Source organism: Gekko japonicus, unplaced genomic scaffold (assembly GCF_001447785.1).
Source record: "Gekko japonicus isolate JY-2015 unplaced genomic scaffold, Gekko_japonicus_V1.1 scaffold637, whole genome shotgun sequence".
Lineage (NCBI taxonomy): Eukaryota > Metazoa > Chordata > Lepidosauria > Squamata > Gekkonidae > Gekko > Gekko japonicus.
In genome coordinates this window covers 738,911-760,109 of record NW_015172573.1, presented here as the reverse complement: position 1 = coordinate 760,109, position 21,199 = coordinate 738,911, and the positions used below count along the sequence as shown (strand labels likewise).

Sequence of the window (21,199 nt, the reverse complement as noted above, 5' to 3'; positions counted from 1 at the left end):
GGCTTGTCCAGGAAGAATCCCAGGTTTGGGAGAGTAGCAAAAGGCCATCTGGCTCAGCCCCCTGCCCTGAGAAGGGGACTGTGGTCTCCTCAGTGCCCCATAGATCAGCTTACACAAACCAGACCACAGCACGCTGCAGTGGGGAGAGCTGGCGGCAATGCTAAAGCAACCAGGTCCAGAAATCTCAAAAGGGGGGGGGCAGATCCCTGGCCGTCTCCTCCTCCTGGGACAGGGCAGGAAGAGGCCGAGGGGACCGAAAGGAGATGTTCCGGTCTACATGACAAGATAACCTGGCTGCATGTCGAAATGGTGAGCCCCCCCCCCCCCCCCCCCCCGCCTTCCCTGCAAACCCTCCTCCCTCTTTGAGTGTTCGGCATTGCGTGTGCACTCTCGCCGGCCTCAGCCTTCCCAGGCTGCCCTTCCTGTTCACCCCAGGATAAAGCGCCAGGGATCTGGGAACAGGATACGCCAATCGGCAGGATATACACTTATAGCCACAGTCAGCACAATGCTGGGGGGGAGAGTGGGGGGGGGGGGGGATTCCCAGCCGAGCCATCCAGATCTCTGGAGGGCAGATAACATGGAAGCAGCACACACATGTATTTAAAAAAAAAAAACACAACCCCACTGCCTTAGAGCATTTCCCCTCCCCATTCCTTGGTTAGTCTGCTTCGAGTTTCCAACACTACTCCCCCCCCCTTAGGCCCAAACCCTGTTTGAGTCTAGATGGGCTACAGGGAAAGGGAGGAGGGACCCTTGGCCCAAATCCCTCAGGCCATCCGTTTCCTGTCTCCTCAGTGACAACCCTCTTAGGGGGTTAACATTCTCCCCGCGGCCTCCCTCCCCTTCCCCAATTCTCCGCCTGATTCTCTCTCTCTCTCTCTTTAAAGTGACAGGGCTTTGGAAATAAATTGCCCAGGTTTCAAGCCATAGACATTCCTAATTAGGGGCTCTTAAAGAGATGGTGATTAATGCGAGCCCGGGCCCGGGCCGGCTGCGGAGGCATGCCTTAGCAGTCGGGAGTAAAAGCAACAGTCGCTGAGAGGCACTCTGTCTCAGGAAAGGCTGGGCAGTTGACAGCGCTCTTAAAGGAGATGTGAACAGTTAGAGCGGTTCCTCAGTGGAACAGGCTTCCTCAGGATGTGGTGGGCTCTCCTTCTTTGGAGGCTGTCAAACAGAGGCTAGACGGCCATCTGACAGCCATGTGGATTCTGTGAACTTGGGCAGGTCATGAGAGGGAGGGCAGGGAGGGTTGCCTCAGTGCTTTGTTCTTGTGGCCCTTTCTTACGTGCCCAGGTAATGCTGATTGCACTTTGGGGTCAGGAAGGGATTTTCCTCCAGGTCAGATTGGCCCAGGGTTCCTAGAGTTTTTCTGCCTTTCTCTGGGCACAGAGCAGGGGTCATTGGGAGAATGGGTGCGTAGCTGTGAATTTCCTGCATTGAGCAGGGGGTTGGACTAGATGGCCCTTGGGATCCCTTCCAACTCTATATTTCTATGAAATCCTTCTCCCCCCACCCCGCCCAAGCAGGTGTAGCAACAAACCAAGTGCCTCTTGTGAAGCAAGGCTCTTCTCCAAAGGAGAGCTTGTGGAATCGCTTCACTTTCAAGGAATACACGTGGAAAGCTGTTCATTCGGACAGAAAAAAAATATCAATGTGGATTTTTTTTTTTTAAACGTCTGTGGGGGAAATAAAACGGCAGGCAGGCATCTTAGCCTCCCACCCAAAATACCTTTCTTGAAAAACCCAGGTCTCTTTTCAGTTCTGAAGTAGCCTTTCCCAAATGTTTTCCATCAAGAGGAAATCCATCCAAGTGCGCAACCATGGAAGAAAACATTACGGGTGAAACCAGATATGGAAAGCAGATGGCCGGGCAAGGAGTCCCTAGTCCACAGGAACTAGAGATCCCTTTGACGCTCCGATCAGGACCGGGTGCGCTTGGAGATGCGTCGGCGACTGTAGCTGGGCAACACGGGGCTTGGTATCAGGTACCAAAAAAGAAACCTCAACCCTATGCATCCAGCCGCCAGCCCTGAGCGGCAGAAGCCTGGTGGAGAATGCGGAAGGCATGCATGCAGGCGCAGGCTGTTCCACAGTAAGGAAGTTTCAGATTCAGAAACGGAGGGTTTGTTTGGACAGGCCACAACTCTCTGAAAGGGGACTAGGGTGGCTCCCACAATTCGACATCCAAACTAGAGCAGTTTTTTGAGGGGCGGGGGCATCTAAAGGACATCATCCCTGTCTGGCACATCCCCTACTTTGATGCGATCGTTCTCAAACTTGGTTTGACACAATCTTTTTGGAAAGGTCACAGTTTAAAGCACTTCTGCACACTGTGTGGACGGGAAGAGGTGTGTTTTTGAATCCCTGCCTACATCAAATGCCATTTTACTTGGTCTCAACGCCTGCAGCCACCAACAATAGAGGGCTTTTCGGGCTTTCACTTTATTGGTTTGCTGAATTTATATCCCAGCTTTCTCCCCAATGGGGGACCCCAAGGTGGCTCATATAATGCTCCTCTCTTCCATTTGATCCTCACGACCTACAACCCTCTTGGGCTGAGAGTGTGTGACTGGCCCAAGGTCACCCAGCAAGCTTCCAGGGCAGAGTGAGGATCTGAACCTGTGTCTCCCAGATCCTAGTCTGATGCCCTAACCCAGGGGTGTCGAACTCATTTGTTATGAGGGCCGGATCTGACATAAATGAGACCTTGTTGGGCCGGGCCACGTGTGTCATAAAATGTAATGCCAGGTAGCGGAGATATAAATTTATAAAGGTCACAAACAGAAAGGGTTTTTTTAACTTAAAATAAAAACATGCTTAAAACATTAGCACTCTTGCAATATTTTGTTTATTTAACAGTGTCTGGTAACTGACACCTCTTGCTCTGAATTATTGCATCAAAATGTCTGTGCTGTTGCAGTCCTGAGTATGCTGTTCAAATGTGTATGACGCAGCAGCAGCAGAACTGAAAGAAGATGCAGAAGACAGCCAGTTCCACTGTGGGCCTGATAGAAGTCCTCCAGGGACCTGATCCGGCCCCCGGGCTGCATGTTTGACACCCCTACCCTAACCTCTACACCACACTGGCAATTGCAAGGCCGCTGCAGCACAATACCATTATAACGATCCATTGCCCTGATCTACTAATTCCTTTGAATTCCCGGCTTTCTTCTTCTTTTTTTTAAAGTCATTCTGCAAAGGGCTAGAGACTTGCTTGATTTTTTTAAATGAAAGATGGGAATTCAAAGGAGCTAGTAAAGCTATATGGCCTGAGAAGGCTGGCCCAGGCTAGCCTGATCTCGTCAGATCTTGGAAGCTAAGTAGGGTCGGCCCTTGTTAGTACTTAGATGGGAGATTGCCAAGGGAGGGCAGAGACAGGCAATGGCAAAGCATCTCTGAACATCTCTTGCTTTGAAAAACCACGAAGGGTCACCATAAGTCGGCTGCAACCTGGTGGCGCTTTCCACGACCAGTAAAACTATAGTGACCTGGCAACTGCTAATTTTTAAAAAGTGGAGGATAAATGGTGGTGGAGGGCAGATGGTGGACACGAGAGGGGGCCAAGGCAAGGACAGTGCCACGAAAACTGCTGTGGGGGTACTGCTTTGCCACTGCAAACACCTCTGCATTCACCGTGGCAATAAAAGCCATGCTAAGAATTGTTGCTTTGTCCACTGCCTGGCAAACTGTGGGTGCCCAAGTCATGTGAAACCGAGGCAGGCTATCCTGGATTTGGTTGTCCAAGTACAAATCCGCCACCACCCCACACACAACCAATGTGTCCAAACCCTGCAGCAGGTGCTCACCTTCCTTAGACATGCCAACCTCAAAGCACTTCTGGAGACGGCAATACTGGCAGCGGTTGCGAGTGACTTTGTTGATCTGACAGTTCTTGTCCCGGTGGCAGGTGTACACCATGTTCTTCTGAATGCTTCGTCGGAAGAAGCCCTGAAGGGTCCCAGAGAGAGAGAGAGACAGTGAGAGATCTCTCACCTATACTGTCCAGAATGAAGTTCCATATAATAAAGAACTATCTATTAGTTTGGAATCTGACTACTGGCTCTGTGTAACTTTAAGACCGACAACATTTTATTCGTGGTATAAGCTTTCGTGTGCAAGCACACTTTGTGCTTGCACACAAAAGCTTATACCATGAATAAAATGTTGTTGGTCTTAAAGGTGCCACTGGGCTCAAACCGTGTTCTGCTGCTTCAGACCAACACGGCTTCCCCACCTGAATCTGTGTAACTTTGAAAGCTTGCAAGCACACTCGGCACCAAGGCTTTGCTGCGTTGGAATGCCTTGCGAACTCTCAGCTACACTGATTGGGATTCCTAGCTCTACTAAAACCACAGAATCCAACAAGAGGTGAGCAGGTGGATGAGGAGAAAGAAAAGGCGGGTCCGAGCAGAGCTTTCTCCAACCCCATTTCCCCCGTAGCACAAGACGGCTGCTGGCCAACCTGCTTGGAGAGGGAGCCACTCAGCACCTCTGCAGAGGTTTCCAGACGGGCGATGTAGCGGTTAGGGTGCCAGATCAGGATCTGGGAGGCCTCGGCAACAAATCCTCACTCTGCCATGGAAGCCCACTGGGCAAGTCACTCTCTCTCACCGTAATGCTTCTCTCAAGGGTGTCACAAGGAGGAAACAGAGGCAGGGAGAAGGATGTGCACCACATGGAGGAAAGGTGGGGTAAAAGGGGACCAGTAAATGCTTCCTAGGATGAAATTTAAATCTCACGGTAAGGTCAGTTTTGAATCTTTAGCTGCACAGGTGTCCAGATACAAAGGAGATAAGGAGTTGCCCTATATCAGGGGTCCTGCGGAAGCGGGCTGGGCCCATAACCCTGAAATTCCTAACAGGTCCCCTGCCTATGGGCACCATGGCAGCTGCCGATACCTCTCCTACAGCCCTCCAACTGTTTTTAGAAAGTGGGTGGGGCCAAGTGGGACTCCTGCCCATCAGGGCTTCAGATTGGCCACTGGAAATCTGATTAGTTGTGCAGATTACAATAGCTTTCTTTTGGCGCCAGCTGCCACCAGGGTGTTGGTTTTATCCTCTCTCATGCCTCTTTAGCAGTGTATTTTTTTAAAAAAAATTACTCCTCATATCCTCTGCATTTTGGCATTCAGGTGTGTGGGCTGGCCTACCACAGTGGCCATTTTGTGCTTGACGCCATCTCCCATGGTGGCCATTTTGTGGTTGTGCCCCTCCAACCCTGTGTCAGAATTCCAAAGGTGCCCAGAGGCTCAAAAAAAGTTAGGGACCCCTGCCTAATACCAAGTCTGAACCCCTGGCTCATATCAAGTCTGAACATCAGTCTATCGAAGCCAGGGGTCCCCAACCCCGTGCCCGCCTACACCTTTCCTGACACCCACCAAATGCTTTTTTAAAGTGGGTGGGGCCACATGGGTTTTTTTGCCCAGCAACACTCCTGATTAGCCTCTGGAGATTTGATTGGCTGTGTAAATTTTTTTAAAAATGTTACTTTGGCAGCAGCTGCCAGCGCAGTGCACGGCTCTTCACTGTGTGACTGAAGGTAAGCTGTAGGGTAAGCCGTTTTGTGGCTGGCTCTGCCACCTGCTGTGTCAGAATCCCAAAAGTCCCCACAGGCTAAAAAATTTGGGGCCCCTGGTCTAAGTGAAAGACTGTCTGAAATGGCATCAGCTCTTGAGGACCTCAGACAGAGATTCATTCTGAGGGGGTGCAGGGGCTAGACCTAGGAAGCCCCTCAACCACCAAACTGACTTGGTGGACTTAAAACAAGGCACTTCCAACCTTTGTAGCTTCCAAGGTGAGAACAATACCAGCCAGCTTCACGGGGCTGTTTTAAGGATTACTGCAGTTAATGCCTAAAAAAGGGCTTTGAATACACAGCATTAATACGCCAAGGCCTATAGCCTATGCCTAGCACCCCATGGGTGTTCAAACTTCAAAGCTACAGAAGGAGAGGATGTTACTCCAGGGACCCAGATTAGTTATCCCTTCACACCGTTTTACACACTCTCAATCGAACCAACCTTACAGGGTCGTTGTGAAGGTAAAATTGAGAAAAATCTAAGCCATTTTAGGTCCCCAGTATGGAGAAAGATGGGGTACAAATTAAGTAAATAAATAAAGTCCTCTTCAGGCAGAGCAGGATGCAATACTACATCGGGTCCTGCTGTTGGCAAGCAGAAGTATGGGGATCGGCCAGGACTGTTTAACTACCGGGAACCTGAGTCTTGGCTGCTCTTTTAGCACGCTATCTTCCACCTGCTCCAGCTCAAGCCCTCCTAGACTGACAGCTTCTTCTGACCTCAGGGAACCTGTGTCAGAGAATACCGTGGCTGGGTCTAATAAGGCTGCCCTGGGTCTGTGGCCTGGCCTGACCCTCAGGGCAATAGGAGGACGGTACAGAGCAGAGGCCAGCAACCTTTGATAATCAAAGAGCCCGGCCATGTCGAAATTCAGACCGAGCGAAGGACTCGGAGCCACTGTGAGAAAGTCAGGTTTTTAAACAGAAAATATATAGATTCAGGTGGGCAGCCGCCTTGGTCTGAAGCAGCAGAACAAAGTTCGAGTCCAGTGGCACCTTTAAGACCAACAAAGTTTCATTCAAGGTATAAGCTTTCGTGAGCACGCACACTTGTATCTGAAGAAGTGTGAGCGCACAGGGAAGCTTATGCCTCGAATAAAACTTTGTTGGTCTTAAAGGTGCCACTGGACTCGAACTTTGTTCTTCGGAAAATATATAGTTGGACACTACAGATAATGTACCTGTCGATTATTTAATCTGTAAAGCTTTGGCAGCCCAGACACAGCAGTCGCCACGAGGCCTTTAATTAGCAAGTGACACACACAAGTTCTCACTTTCAGTAGAAAACATACACAGGAGAACCCTGTGCCACTGGTTTCAGGGGACTCGCATAAATCTGCATGTGGTTCTCACTTGAACAGCTGGCAACTGTTCGCTGCTATAATTTCCCTTTCTGTAAAGCATCTCTAAAGAGCTCTTTAGTCCCACAACTACCAAGCTAGTCATTCCAGCATCCCCTGTACCCTTCTGATATGCCCCAACGGAAGGGTGTTGCACTCCTTGGATAACAACACGCTGGTGATCCCCGGCCCTAAGGATATCCGTCTGTCCTCGGCCAGGGCCTTTTTGGTCCTGGCCCCAACCTGGTGGGACTCTCTGCCAAATACCATCAGGGCCCTGCAGGACCTCACGCAATTCCGTAGGGCCCGCAAGGCAGAGATGTTCCGCCAGGCTTTTGATTGACGGCAGTGATGGTTTTCACCTCGACTGGCACCCTCCTCAGTTTTCCGTGATCGTTTTGACTTCTTCCCCCCCGCCCGTGAAACGGCCAGCAGTCTGTAATATGGGAATAACTAATTATCAGGATTATTATTGCCATCTGTCTTTTAACGTAATTTAACATGTTCTGTTTTTTTATCTGGCTGTTGTTTTAATGCTATGTACATTATTATTGTTGTTGTTGTTATAAATAATAATAATGTTCATCTTTTTTTAGAAGAGTCATATTTCTCTGTATATAACCGTTTTTTAAAAAAAAAATAGGTGCAGAATTTTAAATTACTGGAGTTGGTTTTAGCCACGTGACAACCAGGACAGTTGCACCGGGACTCATGGTGGGTAGAGCCACACTGGGAGCCCCCAACTGCCCTGCGGCCAGCTGCCTCAATCACTACCCTGACACAGGGGGGATCCAATGTAGGCCAGTTGGGGGTACTTGTTGGGAGTTACAAGTTAAAACACTGTTCAGTATTTACTGGGTTAATACTGTTTACTAAATCACATGTTTGTTTGTAACCAATAAGTTTAGAGAGCTAGAAAGCCCGGTAACTACAGATCTAGTTTGTTGTTCTGATTGGAGACGAGAGTGGCTAGTATTAGCATTTTATGGCTCTTTGTCCTGAGCAAGAAGAAGTTAACTCTCGTCCACTCTCCGTTAGGCTTCTGCCATGTTCTGTCTAGCTGCAAGGATGTAGGAATATAGCTCTTTGTTATTTTACATCCCGTATACCTTTTCCCCATGCTAGGTTGTAGTAAACTTTTATATTTTAAAACACACCATGGACGCTGACTCTTTAATACTCTGCTGAATGCTGATTACTCTGCTGATTAACTTTAGAAATTAATAACATATGACTCCAACAGTACTGACCTCCAGATGGGATTGCCAACTGCCAGGTGGGCCTGGAAATCTCTTGGAATCACGACTGATCTCCAGACCACAGAGACTAGTTCCCCTGGAGAAAATGGCTGCTTTGGAGGGTGGACTCTGGGGTATTATACCTAGCTGAGGTCCAGGGACATTTTGGGGCCACGCCCCCTCAGTCGTGAGCTCTGCCCCATCCGTAGCCAGCAAGGGGAAGAAGGCTGCCACAGCCCCCCCCCCACCTGCAGCCAGCAGAAGAGGAAGGGGATTTGGATTGGTGGTGGCAGCCTCACTGCGCCTGCGCCAGCTGAGCCAGCCCAGGTCCCATGATGGCGTTTCCTCTTCTGCTGGCTGCAGGCGGGGGAGCAGTTCTGTTGGGCAGCTTCCAACTCATCGCTCGAGCGACATTTAAATGGGGGGGGGTGTGTCACTGGCTGCGGGCCGGCTCGCTGCTTGTCACCTGAGCTGTGTTTAAATGGGGGGGGGGGGTATTCTGCAGGTTTACTTTTATAATTTAAACATTTTTGCCAGTGCCCCCGCCAACGAAACTTTCCTGGCTATGGGTCTGCTGAGGTCCCTTCCCTATCCAAATGCTGCCCTTCAGAGGCTTCCCCTCCAACTCTCCAGGAATTTCCCAACCCAGAGTTGGCAACCCTACCCCCAGCGGACTACCCTCCCCACCTCACTCTGAATGATTCCGGAGCCCCTCCTCGAGTTCTGCCCAGGCCCCGAGAGAATCACGAAGACCGTCCCTGCAAATTCTGCAACAATTACTCTAACATTCTACAAGTGGTGTAAAGGATACGACTGAAACAGACAATGGCTTGTTTTGCACATTTCCTTTCTGCTTGCATAATCTGTTTGGGGCTGTGGCCCGCAGCTTGGAATTCTCCGCTGCAACATTTTTTGCTGGGGAGGGAGACGTTGCCAGCCACACCCTCTCAAGAGGAACAGTTGCAGGCACAAAGCCTCGCTTTGGAACAGAGATTTTTGTCAAGTCGGGCTAGGAGGAGGCCGGAGCCAGGTATCTGGAAAGTATATTCTTGTCCTGAAAGCTTGGAGGCTTGCGTTACTCACCTTGCACCCCTCGCAGGAGCTGACTCCGTAATGGTAGCCAGACGATTTGTCGTTGCAGACGAAGCAAGGTTTGTAGACACGTGGGGGCGGGGGCGGAGAGGGGGAGCTGGGCACCATCTCCTCCGAACTTGTGCTCTGGGTCTCCACCGCTGCAGAGAGAATAAAGGGACCGTCAGACAGAAACGGGGGCTTTGTACATATATACAAAAAACATTGGTGAAATGAACGAAAATAAGCTTGCAGGCAGTATAAACCCAGCGCCCGGGGGTTTTATTGGACTGCCATCATTTATAAATGCATTGGTTCAGATTTGTATCAGAATTGTTTGATTATTTTATCGCTTTGTTGTGACCCGCCCTGAGCCCGCTTGTGGGAGAGGGCGGGATAGAAATCTCATGAAATAAAATAAATAAATTCCATTTTTTAAATGAAGTTTCTAGTCCTCGAGGTTATGGGGAGGGGGTATCAAACTCTGACAAAATAGCGGAAGAGCAAACTGCTACGGCCACAGATGCATCTCTTCCCCCCCCCCCGCCGCCCACCCCTACCTCCAGGGTCAACCCAGATTATGTAGCTACATGCTTTCTACATGGTAAATACACATTTAAAGCTAGAGTTCTCACCAGTGAAGGAAAAGCTACTGTAAGGGGAAAGAACAACATTCTAGGGAGCCACAGGGGGGCATTCTTCCCGTGCCAGAGTTGCATTAGTGCCACAACCAACAGATCCTTACAAGACGCAAATACACGGAAACATGCCCACATGCCTCTCTGTGGAACAGATTAGTATCACAATCCACTGCCCTGAATAGCCCAGGAAAGCCCACTCTCATCACACCTCAGAAGCTAAGCAGGGTCAACTTTCAGAAGTACTTGGATGGGAGACCTCCTTGGAATACCACCAGTCGGGAGGCAGGGGCAGGCTTTATTCAGCCACCTCTCTGAATATCCTCCAGGCCCCCAGCAGGGTCTGAGAGCCAGTCTGAGAGCCAGTTTGGTGTAGTGGTTAGGTGTGCGGACTCTAATCTGGGAGAGCCGGGTTTGATTCCCCACTCCTCCACTTGCACCTGCTGATGTGACCTTGGGTCAGTCACAAGCTCTGGCACAGGTGTAACTGAAAGAGCAGTTTGTGTCAGAGCTCTCTCAGCCCCACCCACCTCACAGGGTGTTAGTTGTGGTGAGGGGAAGGGAAAGGAGTTTGTAAGCCGCTCTGAGACTCCAACTGAAGGGCGGGGTATAAATCCAATTTCCTCCTCCTCCTCCTCCTCCTCCTCCCCCTCCCCCTCTTCTTCTTCTTCTTCTTCTTCTTCTTCTTCTTCTTCTTCTTCTTCTTCTTCTTCTTCTTCTTCTTCTTCTTCAGGGGTCAGTCACCAGAGGTCGCCATGACTTCCAGGTGTGTGCGCGCGCACACACACTCGCACATATGAAAAAATATAAAAAATATCCCCATATACACAAAAACTCATACACATGAACAGACATGAAGTTGCTTTGTACTGCACCAGGACAATAGACTGGCAGAGGCTCTCCAGGGTCTCAGGCTGAGGTCTTCCACATCACACACAACCTGCTCCTTTTCACTGGAGATGCCAGGGACTGAACTGGGGACCTTCTGTATGCCAGACAAACGCTCTACCACTGAGCCACAACGGCTCCCCTAATCCTTTGAAATGAATTAGCTTAGATTTAGGTAACTCCGCACAGGATTGCAGTGACAACGAGGTCAAGGCGTGCTGTAGGAATGAATACTGGGATAAGGGGCAGGAGGAACGTCAACTCCTGAGCGAGGTCTGAAAGGCACATGCGGCACCCGGCACGTGACCTCTTTGGCAGCCAATACAAGGGTGTAATAGCGCCCCGGCTTATAATGATTTTTGCGACTTTTGCATGGGAAAGACTGACCTTTGAAGATTTAGCCCTCTCTCACACACACGCACATGCACACTCGCCTCTTGCCCTCACCGTGACCCACAAGGCCTGGCCACATCTCCCTCGGCCCCCTTGGGAGCGCTCCCCCCCCACGCACACACCCAACCCCAGCAAGGCATGAAAACTGTTTGCAGTCCTAGCTTTCAACGCAGACTGAATTTCCTGTGACAAGGCCCTTAAGTGGCACATTCCAGGCCAAACAGGTTGGAATTGTTACCAGAGCTGTGTAACCTAATCCCTTTCCCTGGGGGAGGGAGGGAGGGGGGGAGGGAATCGCCCTGGCCAAGTTAGAAAAGTTCCCTGGAAGGGGGCGGGCGGGCACAGGGAGGGGACTGAACTTGGGACCTTCTGTATGCCAGACAAACACTCTACCACTGAGCCACAACGGCTCCCCTAATCCTTTGAAATGAATTAGCTTAGATTTAGGTAACTCCGCACAGGATTGCAGTGACAACGAGGTCAAGGCGTGCTGTAGGATTACAGTCCACACACACACACACACACACACACACACACACACACACACACACACACACAGAGAGAGAGAGCCCGACTCTGCTTTGTTATCTTTCCACTGTCTGCAAAGACCACTCCAGCCTGGCTCTGGCACAGGCTTGTTTGCAAAAGCCAACCTGCCCTTTGCAGCCGTTCTGCTGTAAGATAACACACACATACACAGTTCTAGTCCCACCGCTCCCAACGTCTCTTGTGCCCAGTCCTTAGGAGAGACCTGCCGATAAACAAATCCAGCAACTCCACCCCACAAATAACTCTCCAATAAACATCCAAGGCTCCATGGCAATGACAACTCATGGATGCATGGGAGGGGGGAGCCCCTTTCTGAATGACTCTGCAATAAACAAGCCAATGCAGCAGGCAGCCTGGAGCAAGGCAAAAGCACTGCAAACAGCTGTTTCACTGACCAGAATCATCATTATCATTGCTGGCAGAGTGATGTGTCAGCCCGGAAAAGGCATGGTTTAGGCCCGCGAGGCAGGCTCTTTAAGATCTCGGATTCCTTATTATTGTTTAAACAAAAGGACAGGTTTCTAGCCCTTGTGGAGGAGAAGGAAATTAGATTTATACCCCGCCCTTCACTACCCGAAGGTGTCCCAGAGCGGCTTACAAACTCCTTTCCCTTCCCCTCCCCATAACAGACACCCTGGGAGGTAGGTGGGGCTGAGAGAGCTCTTTGGAGAACTGCTCTTTCCAGAACAGCTCAGAGAGAACTTGTGACTGACCCAAGGTCATGCCAGCAGCTGTATGTGGAAGAGTGGGGAATCAAACCCAGTTCTCCCAGATTACAGCCCACGCTCCGGACCACTACACCACACTGGCTCTCCCACTGTGGCTCCAATGATAAGCAGTCATGTCTGCTGAAATCTCAGCAGGTACAGGAATCGCTGCCTAAGTGTTCTACGTGCCAGCAAGGAGGACTTGATACAAATTTAAGTCTAATTTTCAAATTTATTTTTGCTGTCAAGTCACAGCTGATTTACGGCGAGCTTGTAGGCCATTGCCTGCCTCTGCGTCACCACCCTGGTATTCCTTGGAGGCCTCCCATCCAAGCACCAGCCAGGGCCGACCCTGCTTAGCTTCCAAGATATGACGAGATCAGGCTACCCTGGACTATCCAGAGGAGGGTGTTTTAAAATAGAAATGTTTTATCTGTGTGTACGTATCTATCTCCCAATTTTTCCCCCAGTTCTCCTCTGTCACCTTTCTTGGTGCTGTAACTTTTTATATGGCTCATCTAGTCTGGGTACAGTCTCTATCCAGAGCGGCAGCAGTTCCCCAAGGTGTCTTTCTCAGCTCTGCTCCCTCCAAGAACCTTCGGAGTGGAGACGGTGGCAACTGAGCTGCACCTTTAGGCAGGCACAGTGTGTGCGCATCATGCGCCCACACGCACACACACAAAACAGGAGGGACAGTAACACTCAGTGATTTAACACTAAAACCCTCCCAAAAAACAACAGTCATGGAGTGGAATGATAGTGCTCGTGGATAGCAAAGCCTTGGCCAGAGCTGAAACTGGCAAGAAGAAAGAGAGAGAGAGAAAGGAGAAATACAGAAATCTATCTCTGTCACCTTTCTTGGTGCTATTGATCATCAACCCTGTAAGTTTTTATATGGCTCATCTAGTCTGGTACAGTCTATATTCAGAATGGCAGCAGTTCTCCAAGGTGTCTTTCTCTGCTCCCTCCAAGAACCTTCGGAATGGAGATGCTGGTAATTGAGCTGCACCTTTAGGCAGGCACAGTGTGTGCGCATCATGCGCTCACGCGCACACACAAAACAGGAGGGACAGTAACACTCAGTGATCTAACACTAAAACCCTCCCAAAAAAACAATAGTAATGGAGTGGAATGATAGTGTCGGTGGATAGCAAAGCCTTGCCCAGAGCTGAAACTGGCAAGAAGAAAGAGAGAGAGAAAAAGGAGAAATGCAAAAATCTAGCTTTGCTCACACTTCCTCATCTTCTCCAAAAGCTCCATGGTGGGGGTGGAAGAGGAGCAGAAAGGGGCACACCTACACTCCACAAATTATTTCACTTGCAGCAGAACACTTTAACGACACGCTCCACTTTACATTTCCAATATCTCTTAGAATCATAGAGTTGGAAGGGACCTCCAGGGTCATCTAGTTTAACCCTATGCACAATGCAGGAAATTCACAAATTCCCCCCCCCCCCCCGTTGACCCCTGCTCTATGCCCCAAAGTTGTGGATCCATAACAACAACAACAACAACACAAGTTGTGTCTTTTTGTGGATCCACAATAACAACAACACAAGTTGTGTCTTTTTGTGGATCCACAATAATATCCTTAGAAGTGTGTGCGTGCTACAGATTTCATAGTTCTGAGACACATTCTGAAGAGAAACTGTTAGAACAATGGGATTTCACCCACCCTGGTTGCAGGGAGAGACCCCTAGGTTCCTGGTTACCCAGGCTTCAAAATGTTCAGAATGTTCTGCGTCTATGCAGAATCTAAACATGTAATTCAGGTTTCCAGGAACATTTTCTTCAGTCCTGTGTATATGTTTTGGTCATCAGTAACAACAGGATTTGACTACCAGGAGATGAAATCTCATAGCGTTGCCCCCTTTCTTATACCGTTCAGCCCTTTGGTGGTGACAGCCAATAGCACCACCCAGCTGTTTGCTGTTATCACCTAACAGCTGATCAACAGCGTCAGCAACTGACTGGAATTCCCTCCTTCCAGTTTAAGTGAGGGCTCTTCCATTCCATCTGCTAGCTCTGTGACTCCACTGGCCTGTTAGATAAACACACTTTTTCTGCATTTACAAGTGAAGCCACGTATAAACTTGCAATGTGAGGGATTACGCACACATTCCATTTGGAATTAAACACATTTTTTATTATATATTAGCCTGATCACATCAGATCTCGGTTGGCCCTGGTTAGTATTTGGATGGGAGACCACCAAGGAATACCAGCGTCACTACACAGAGGCAGACAATGGCAAACTACCTCCGAACATCTCTTGCCTTGAAAACCCTGTGGGGTTGCCGTCAGTCAGCAAAAAACTGTAGGTGCTTAACTGTTGTAAGATTAGGACATCTACCCAAAGCGATGAAGCATGCTGGATTGGGTCCTGCAAAGCGAGGGGGCAAGGCACTCACAGAAGCAACCCTTTCCCAAATTCTTTCTCCCCTAGTAGGGGAAACACATGAGCGCTCCCACATCAAAGATCACCATGTAAAACGTGAAGCTGCTCCCAGATACTGTTGGGATAGAGGTCCATTGGCAGTTTTCAGCATCTCAGAAAGACTGACGTAAAGGGTAAAGTCATGGACAGCTTCCTATTCAGAGTAGCTTCTTCAGTTTTTCCAGACTGGATATCCGCATCAAGGCGGCAGCATCAAATAATCTAAATACATGGTGACTGTCCGATGATATAGCTTATGGCCTATAAAAGACACAGTAAAGCGGACTGCAGTGCCATATCTTGTGCTATCCTAGGAAAAGGAGTGGCTGATTCACACAAATTTCATCTGCATCTCAGCATTCAACAACTTGCAACTAAGCCCATGGATGCCTTATGGCATCCCCATGGGGTTTTCAAGGCAAGAGACATTCAGAGGTGGATTGCCACTGCCTGCCTCAGTGTCATGACCAATGTTCCCTCTAAGCTGTGAAGTCCTGTGAGCAAAAATTCTACTTTGTGAGTTACTGGCAATACAGTTGTGAGCAAGTAATTTGGCTGTTGCATAAATTAGTTTGCTCTAGAGCCATCCCTCCTGAGCTAAGATAAAAATGTGTGAGCTGGAGGCTAAAAAACAGTGAGCTAACTCACACTAACTCAGCTTACAGGGAACAGTGGTCACAACCCAGGTACTCCTTGGAGGTCTCCCATCCAAATACTAGCCAGGGCCAACCCTGCTTAGCTTCTAGGATCTGATGAGACTGAGGTACCCTGGGCTATCTAGGTAAGGCTCAGTGAGAAATATTGCTTGATCTAGCCAGCTTTTCCACTCAATTTCACACAATTCTCTTGCATTCTACAGCCCCTCTCCTGTGTGGCTTTTGTGTAAGTTCGTAGAATTACAGAATCAACCGGGGAACCGTAATATGCAAATATGATTTTATCAAGTAAATAAATATTTGAAAGTGTTACATACATAAAGTTACAACAATATTATAACAGATAAGAGAACCACAAGTTGTTTTTATATTGTATTTAACGAAGCTGTCGACTTTTTCCTCTTCGTTTCGTTTCCAGGCTTCCTCAGAAGTAGACTCGTACAACAACTATTTATTGTGTGTTGTTTCTTCCTCATACACTCTCTATATTTTTTTCAAAGTTTATATTCCCACTCGGTAACGATAACCTTCATACCCGGCTCCAATCTAATCTGCTTCTGCTATTCAAAGTTGGAATGCATTTTGAAAAAAATATTTTGAAAAAATATAGAGTGTATGAGGAAGATGATCTGTTCATCTTTTTCTGACGATCTGTTCTCCTTTGTTTTTCACCAGTGGAAATGCTGGTTGGATCCAACCCATGGCCTTTGAAGGGATGTGAAGTGGTGTGAGAGCAGATCTATGCTGTTGGCTCTAATGGCTGTTTTCATGCATTCAGGTCCCTTGATGTTGCAATACCCAAGTGATGGTGCATGAATTAGCTCTAACAGGGCCACTCAAACTCCCTGTGAGTAAGAGCTTATCAATAACAACTTCTTTGCTCCCAGTTCAGCTACATCTTTTAATTAGGGATGATTCTGCACTCCTCGTCTTTGCTTTTTCAAGCTGAAAACCCACGCTCCCCAGTCTGATCTCCCTCGTGCTAATCAAACTTGTAAGTTCTTGTTTTTGAATTCTGCCACTCCCTCACACCAAATTTGCTCTGTAAAAGGTGTGCATTTTTCAACATTATTGGCGCATGACACATATATAAATCTCCCCCCTTTTTTTTCTGCAGTCAAGTCACAGCTGACTTATGGCAAACCCATAGGGTTTTCAAGGCAAGAGACATTCAGAGGTGGTTTCCCATTGTCTGCCTCTGTGTCATGACCCTGGTATTCCTTGGAGGCCTCCCATCCAAGTACTAACCATGGCCAACCCTGCTTAGCTTCTCAGATCTGACAAGATTGGGCTAGCCTGGGCTATCCATTACCCACACATCAATGATGTATCTCATAGATATAAATTGTGATATTAGTCAAACATGATGTTCTGTTGTCATCCCTTTTATGACTAGGAAAATTTAGAACTTGAAATCATTTGCCCATCTAGCAAGGCATCGTGATTAAATATCCCATCTCAGAGTTTGGTCCCAGCCTGCAAACAGGGTGTATGAGGCAAGAAAATCTGTTGGGAATGAAGCAGAACCAAAGCACTTTTTAAACTTAAACTATTCCTTGTTCTTAAGTTTAAGAAGTTCAGGCTCTATTGATTTAATGCTGTTAATTCTTATGTTCCGGGAGGGTTTGTAGTTTTAAACTCTGTTTTATTATTTCTCTTTTTCTTCTATGCATTCAAAATGTAAATAGCCTTTGGCCCAAGCGCAAAATGGTGATATAAATTGTGAATATTAAAAAAAAAAAAAACACATACGACATGTATGAAAAATACAATCAAATACAAATGAAATACACAAAATATTAATTTTAAAACACTGATATAAGGAACATTGGCTCATTCCTAGATGTTTAATGACTTGTGATGCTAACATTGAGCCTGCATTGTGGGGAGGGCGGGGTATAAATGAGATAAATAAATAAATAAATAACATTACTTTTTCACAGGCTTCTCCCTGCATTTCATTTATGATTATTTACAGGGTACTGCTGGTATCTATTGGGCTTTGCAATCAGGCCCGTAGCTGTGGTGGGGCTTGGGGGGGGGGCTCTGCCCCCTTTCTTAAAGGCTCACCTCCACAAGAATTTCTCCAGTAGATGCTTTTTTCAATCATTTAAAAACATTTTTAAAAGGTGCACTCCTTTAAGCAGACTGGAGTGCTGTAATTGACTACTTCCCGCACTGAGCAAGGGGGTTGGAGTTGGTGACCTCTAGGATCCCTTCTAACTTTGTGTCAAGAACCTGGTCTCCTTTAAGAGAGTTTTTCTGCCTAGGTCATCCCCTCCACCAGCCAGCTTGTTATCAGAATTGTTGCTTAGGCTGGCAGAAGTGATTAACTTGCAGCCGCTGAGAACTGTCATCTAAGGTGGTTGACAGCTTGCAGTTTAGAGATCTATCCTGGTAACAGCTTTCAATTGGCTAAATGGCTTTTCTTTCTGCACTGAGAACTTCCGCCCCACCAGAAAAAAAATTGCCTCACAAGCAACACAATCCTGGCTACGAGCCTGTTTGCAGTCCTTATTCACTCATGTAATAAGTCCGCAAGGGCAGGCATCAGTGTTCCCATTCAGTCCACGGAAAACTAAAGTTGAAAGGTAGTGGACTGCATCCAGATCTGAGCTGGGATGCAAACCCACATCTCCCCAAAGCCTCAGCCTCTGAGCCATTAGAGATGGCCCCAACATTCATGCTAGGGTCTGTTATTCTCTCTGGTGGTGACTCACACACTGCAGAAGATGCTGCCTTTGTTGGAGGATGTTCTCTAGGCAACTATTGCCAATGGATACCTCTTCAGGGAACTCTTGAATTTTTTTAACCCAAACTGAACTTGGATTCTGCTCCTTGGGAGGAAAGCGATGGCGAACCTAAACAGCATGATAAAAAGTAGAGACATCACCCTGCCAACAAACGTCCGCATGGTCAAAGCAATGGTATTCCCAGTAGTCATGTAGGGCTGCGAGAGTTGGACTATAAGGAAGGCCGAGCGCAGAAGAATAGATTCTTTTGAACTATGGTGCTGGAGAAGACTCTTGAGAGTCCCTTGGACTGCAAGAAGATCAAATCAGTCAATCCTCAAAGAAATCAACCCTGACTGTTCCCTGGAAGGCCAGATAATGAAACTGAAGCTCAAATACTTTGGCCACCCAATGAGAAGGGAGCACTCACTGGAGAAGACCCTGATGCTGGGAAAGATTGAAGGTCAAAGAAGACGGGGACGGCAAAGGATGAGATGGTTAGACAGTGTCATAGATGCAACGAACATGAAACTGAGCAAACTTCAGAGGACAGCGGAAGACAGGAAGGCCTGGCGTTATCTCCTCCATGGGGTTGCGAAGAGTCGGACTTGACTGTGCGACTGAACAACAACAAAAAAGAACTTGGATCAAACAGAAGTGGGGTTTAAGTCCAATGGATTCTTTCCTTGGCCCTCAGGCAAGCCAGTCTCACCATATGGTCTCAGCAAAACTGGCAAGGAGGGGCAACACTCGGCTTTGAGACCAGGATGTGCCTGAAGCGAGAAACCCCCGAATGGACTGGGGAACGAGCTGAAGTCTTGCCAAAAGGCAGGCCGGTCTGAAAAGAAGCATTATGCATTATGCAAGCAAAAAAAGGCTGTTCCCAACTGAGGTTTTAAAATTTATTCTCAGTCTCCATCTTGTCCGACCCCGACTGTGCGACTGAACAACAACAAAAAAGAACTTGGATCAAACAGAAGTGGGGTTTAAGTCCAATGGATTCTTTCCTTGGCCCTCAGGCAAGCCAGTCTCACCATATGGTCTCAGCAAAACTGGCAAGGAGGGGCAACACTCGGCTTCGAGACCAGGATGTGCCTGAAGCGAGAAACCCCCGAGAATGTACTGGGGAAGGAGCTGAAGTTTTAAAATTTATTCTCAGTCTCCATCTTGTCTGACCCCTGTTGAAATCAGGGCTGAACACAACATTTGATGGCAACTCTTTTCAACTGTGAAAGGGGGCTTCTCGGGGGCTCTGAAATGTTCCTCCAATATGCTATCTGTTCCTCACACATTCCTCCTCCTCAGGCCCGTAGGTAACATGGGGCCCGTGGGGCCTGGACCCCTGGTGTTTCTTCCAGGCCCCCTACCACCTGGGTTGGCCCCAAACTGAATTAATTTACATTAATTTTGATTCAATTTGCTGTGTCCTCCAAGGCTCCCGTCCAAAAAAAATCCCTAGCTACGGGGCTGTTCCTCGTCCTCACCCAGAATCAGCTGTACTTGACTACAGTGATACCCTCCTGACACCAGACCGTCACTGTTTCCAAGAAGTTAAGAAACAAAATGGCAGTGGGGCGGCAGTCAATCAGGACTGCCCTCACATGAGGGGAAGAGGCTCCTGACAAATGGTATTGGGGGTAATGGCTGTTCTCTCAAAAGCAGTTCTCTCAGAGCTCTCTCAGCCCCACCTACCGCACAGGGTGTCTGCTGTGGGGAGAGGAAGAGAAAGAGATTGGCAGCCACTCTGAGTGAAGGGCGGTGTATAAATCCAATCTCCTCTTCTATAGGAGGAACTGATGTGGGGAGAATGACACCTGTTTGGGGTGCTAGGCCGGCAGCTTGAACATGTTTGATCTCTGTGTACATCTGCAAATACTTTTGCCTTCCTTTGGGCCTCCCAGTGCCAACATTGCCAACTATGGTTGCCAGCCTCCAGGTGGGGCCTGGGGATCTCCCGCTTTTACAACTCATCTCCAGTTGACAGAGATCAGCTCCCCTGGAGAAAATGGCTGCTTTGGAGGGTGGACTCTGTGGCGCTGTACCACGCTGAGGCCTCTCTCCTCCCCAAACCCCGCCCTCTCCTGGATCCACACCCAAAGTCTCCAGGTATTTTCCAACCCAGACCTGGCAACCCTATTGCCAACTCTGGCTTGGGAAATTCCTGGAGATTTGGGGTCATGCCTGCAGAGGACAAAGCTTTGGGAGAGGAAGGAGATTTATTATTTATTTATTCAATTTGTACCCCGCCCTTCCCGCCAAAGCAGGCTCAGGGCGGCTGAGGTAAAACTATATTGTCTACCCTCTGGGTAGAACTATGAAAAAAGTCCTACACAGATAGTACTGCCTACTCTTCTGTCAGTCGTAGTAGTTTCTCTTCTCCTCCTGGTCTTGATCTAAAACGGCCTCAAAAAAAAAAAAACCTTCCCAGAGAAAGGAGGGAAGTCTCTTCGTTTCTCTCTTTCTCTCTGCTAAATCCCTGTTTAGTAACTCTGCCCCCAGACTCTTCTCCCCCTCCCCTTTTCAAAAATCTCTACCTCCCCTACAGAGTCGGCATCAGCATCAGACAAGAAAGGACAATTAGAAGCTCATGGATTTTAACCCTATGGCATTTACCCCTTCTTTCAGATAAGACAATAGGGGTTTGGAGGCCACTCCCTGGGCTCCAGCAGTGCATGACTGACTCCCCAGAGCCAAGAGATAGAGGCAGACAAAAGGGGGCCCAGCCAGGTGATTAGATCTCAATGGAAGTCCTTTATTTACCTGAAAGCAACCCATAAACACGGAAGGGGGAGCTGTGTGAAAAAGCCGGGGAGAATCAAAAGAGATGGATAAGAGACAGAAAGAATGCAAGATCAGCACACACTCGCGCCCGTAGTGTACCCTCACAAATGGCAACGCTCGTGGTAATCTGTAGGCTTTGAAAACCACAACCTCCTGGAGTCCCGTGACTGCACACATTGGATCTCTTTC

The 21,199-nt window shown here is 48.3% G+C and overlaps 1 protein-coding gene across 2 annotated transcripts in view; it reads right to left on the bottom strand.

The window, feature by feature from the left end:
- RARG (retinoic acid receptor, gamma) overlaps positions 1-21,199 on the bottom strand; it is a 184,852-nt gene that overhangs the window by 23,121 nt on the left and 140,532 nt on the right. For both annotated transcript variants that reach the window (XM_015421378.1, XM_015421379.1), the window contains 2 exons: positions 9,242-9,390; positions 3,810-3,951 (listed from right to left, as the gene is read on the bottom strand). In XM_015421378.1, the coding sequence (XP_015276864.1) occupies positions 3,810-3,951; positions 9,242-9,390 (291 nt within the window). The remainder of the gene's footprint in view (positions 1-3,809; positions 3,952-9,241; positions 9,391-21,199) is intronic.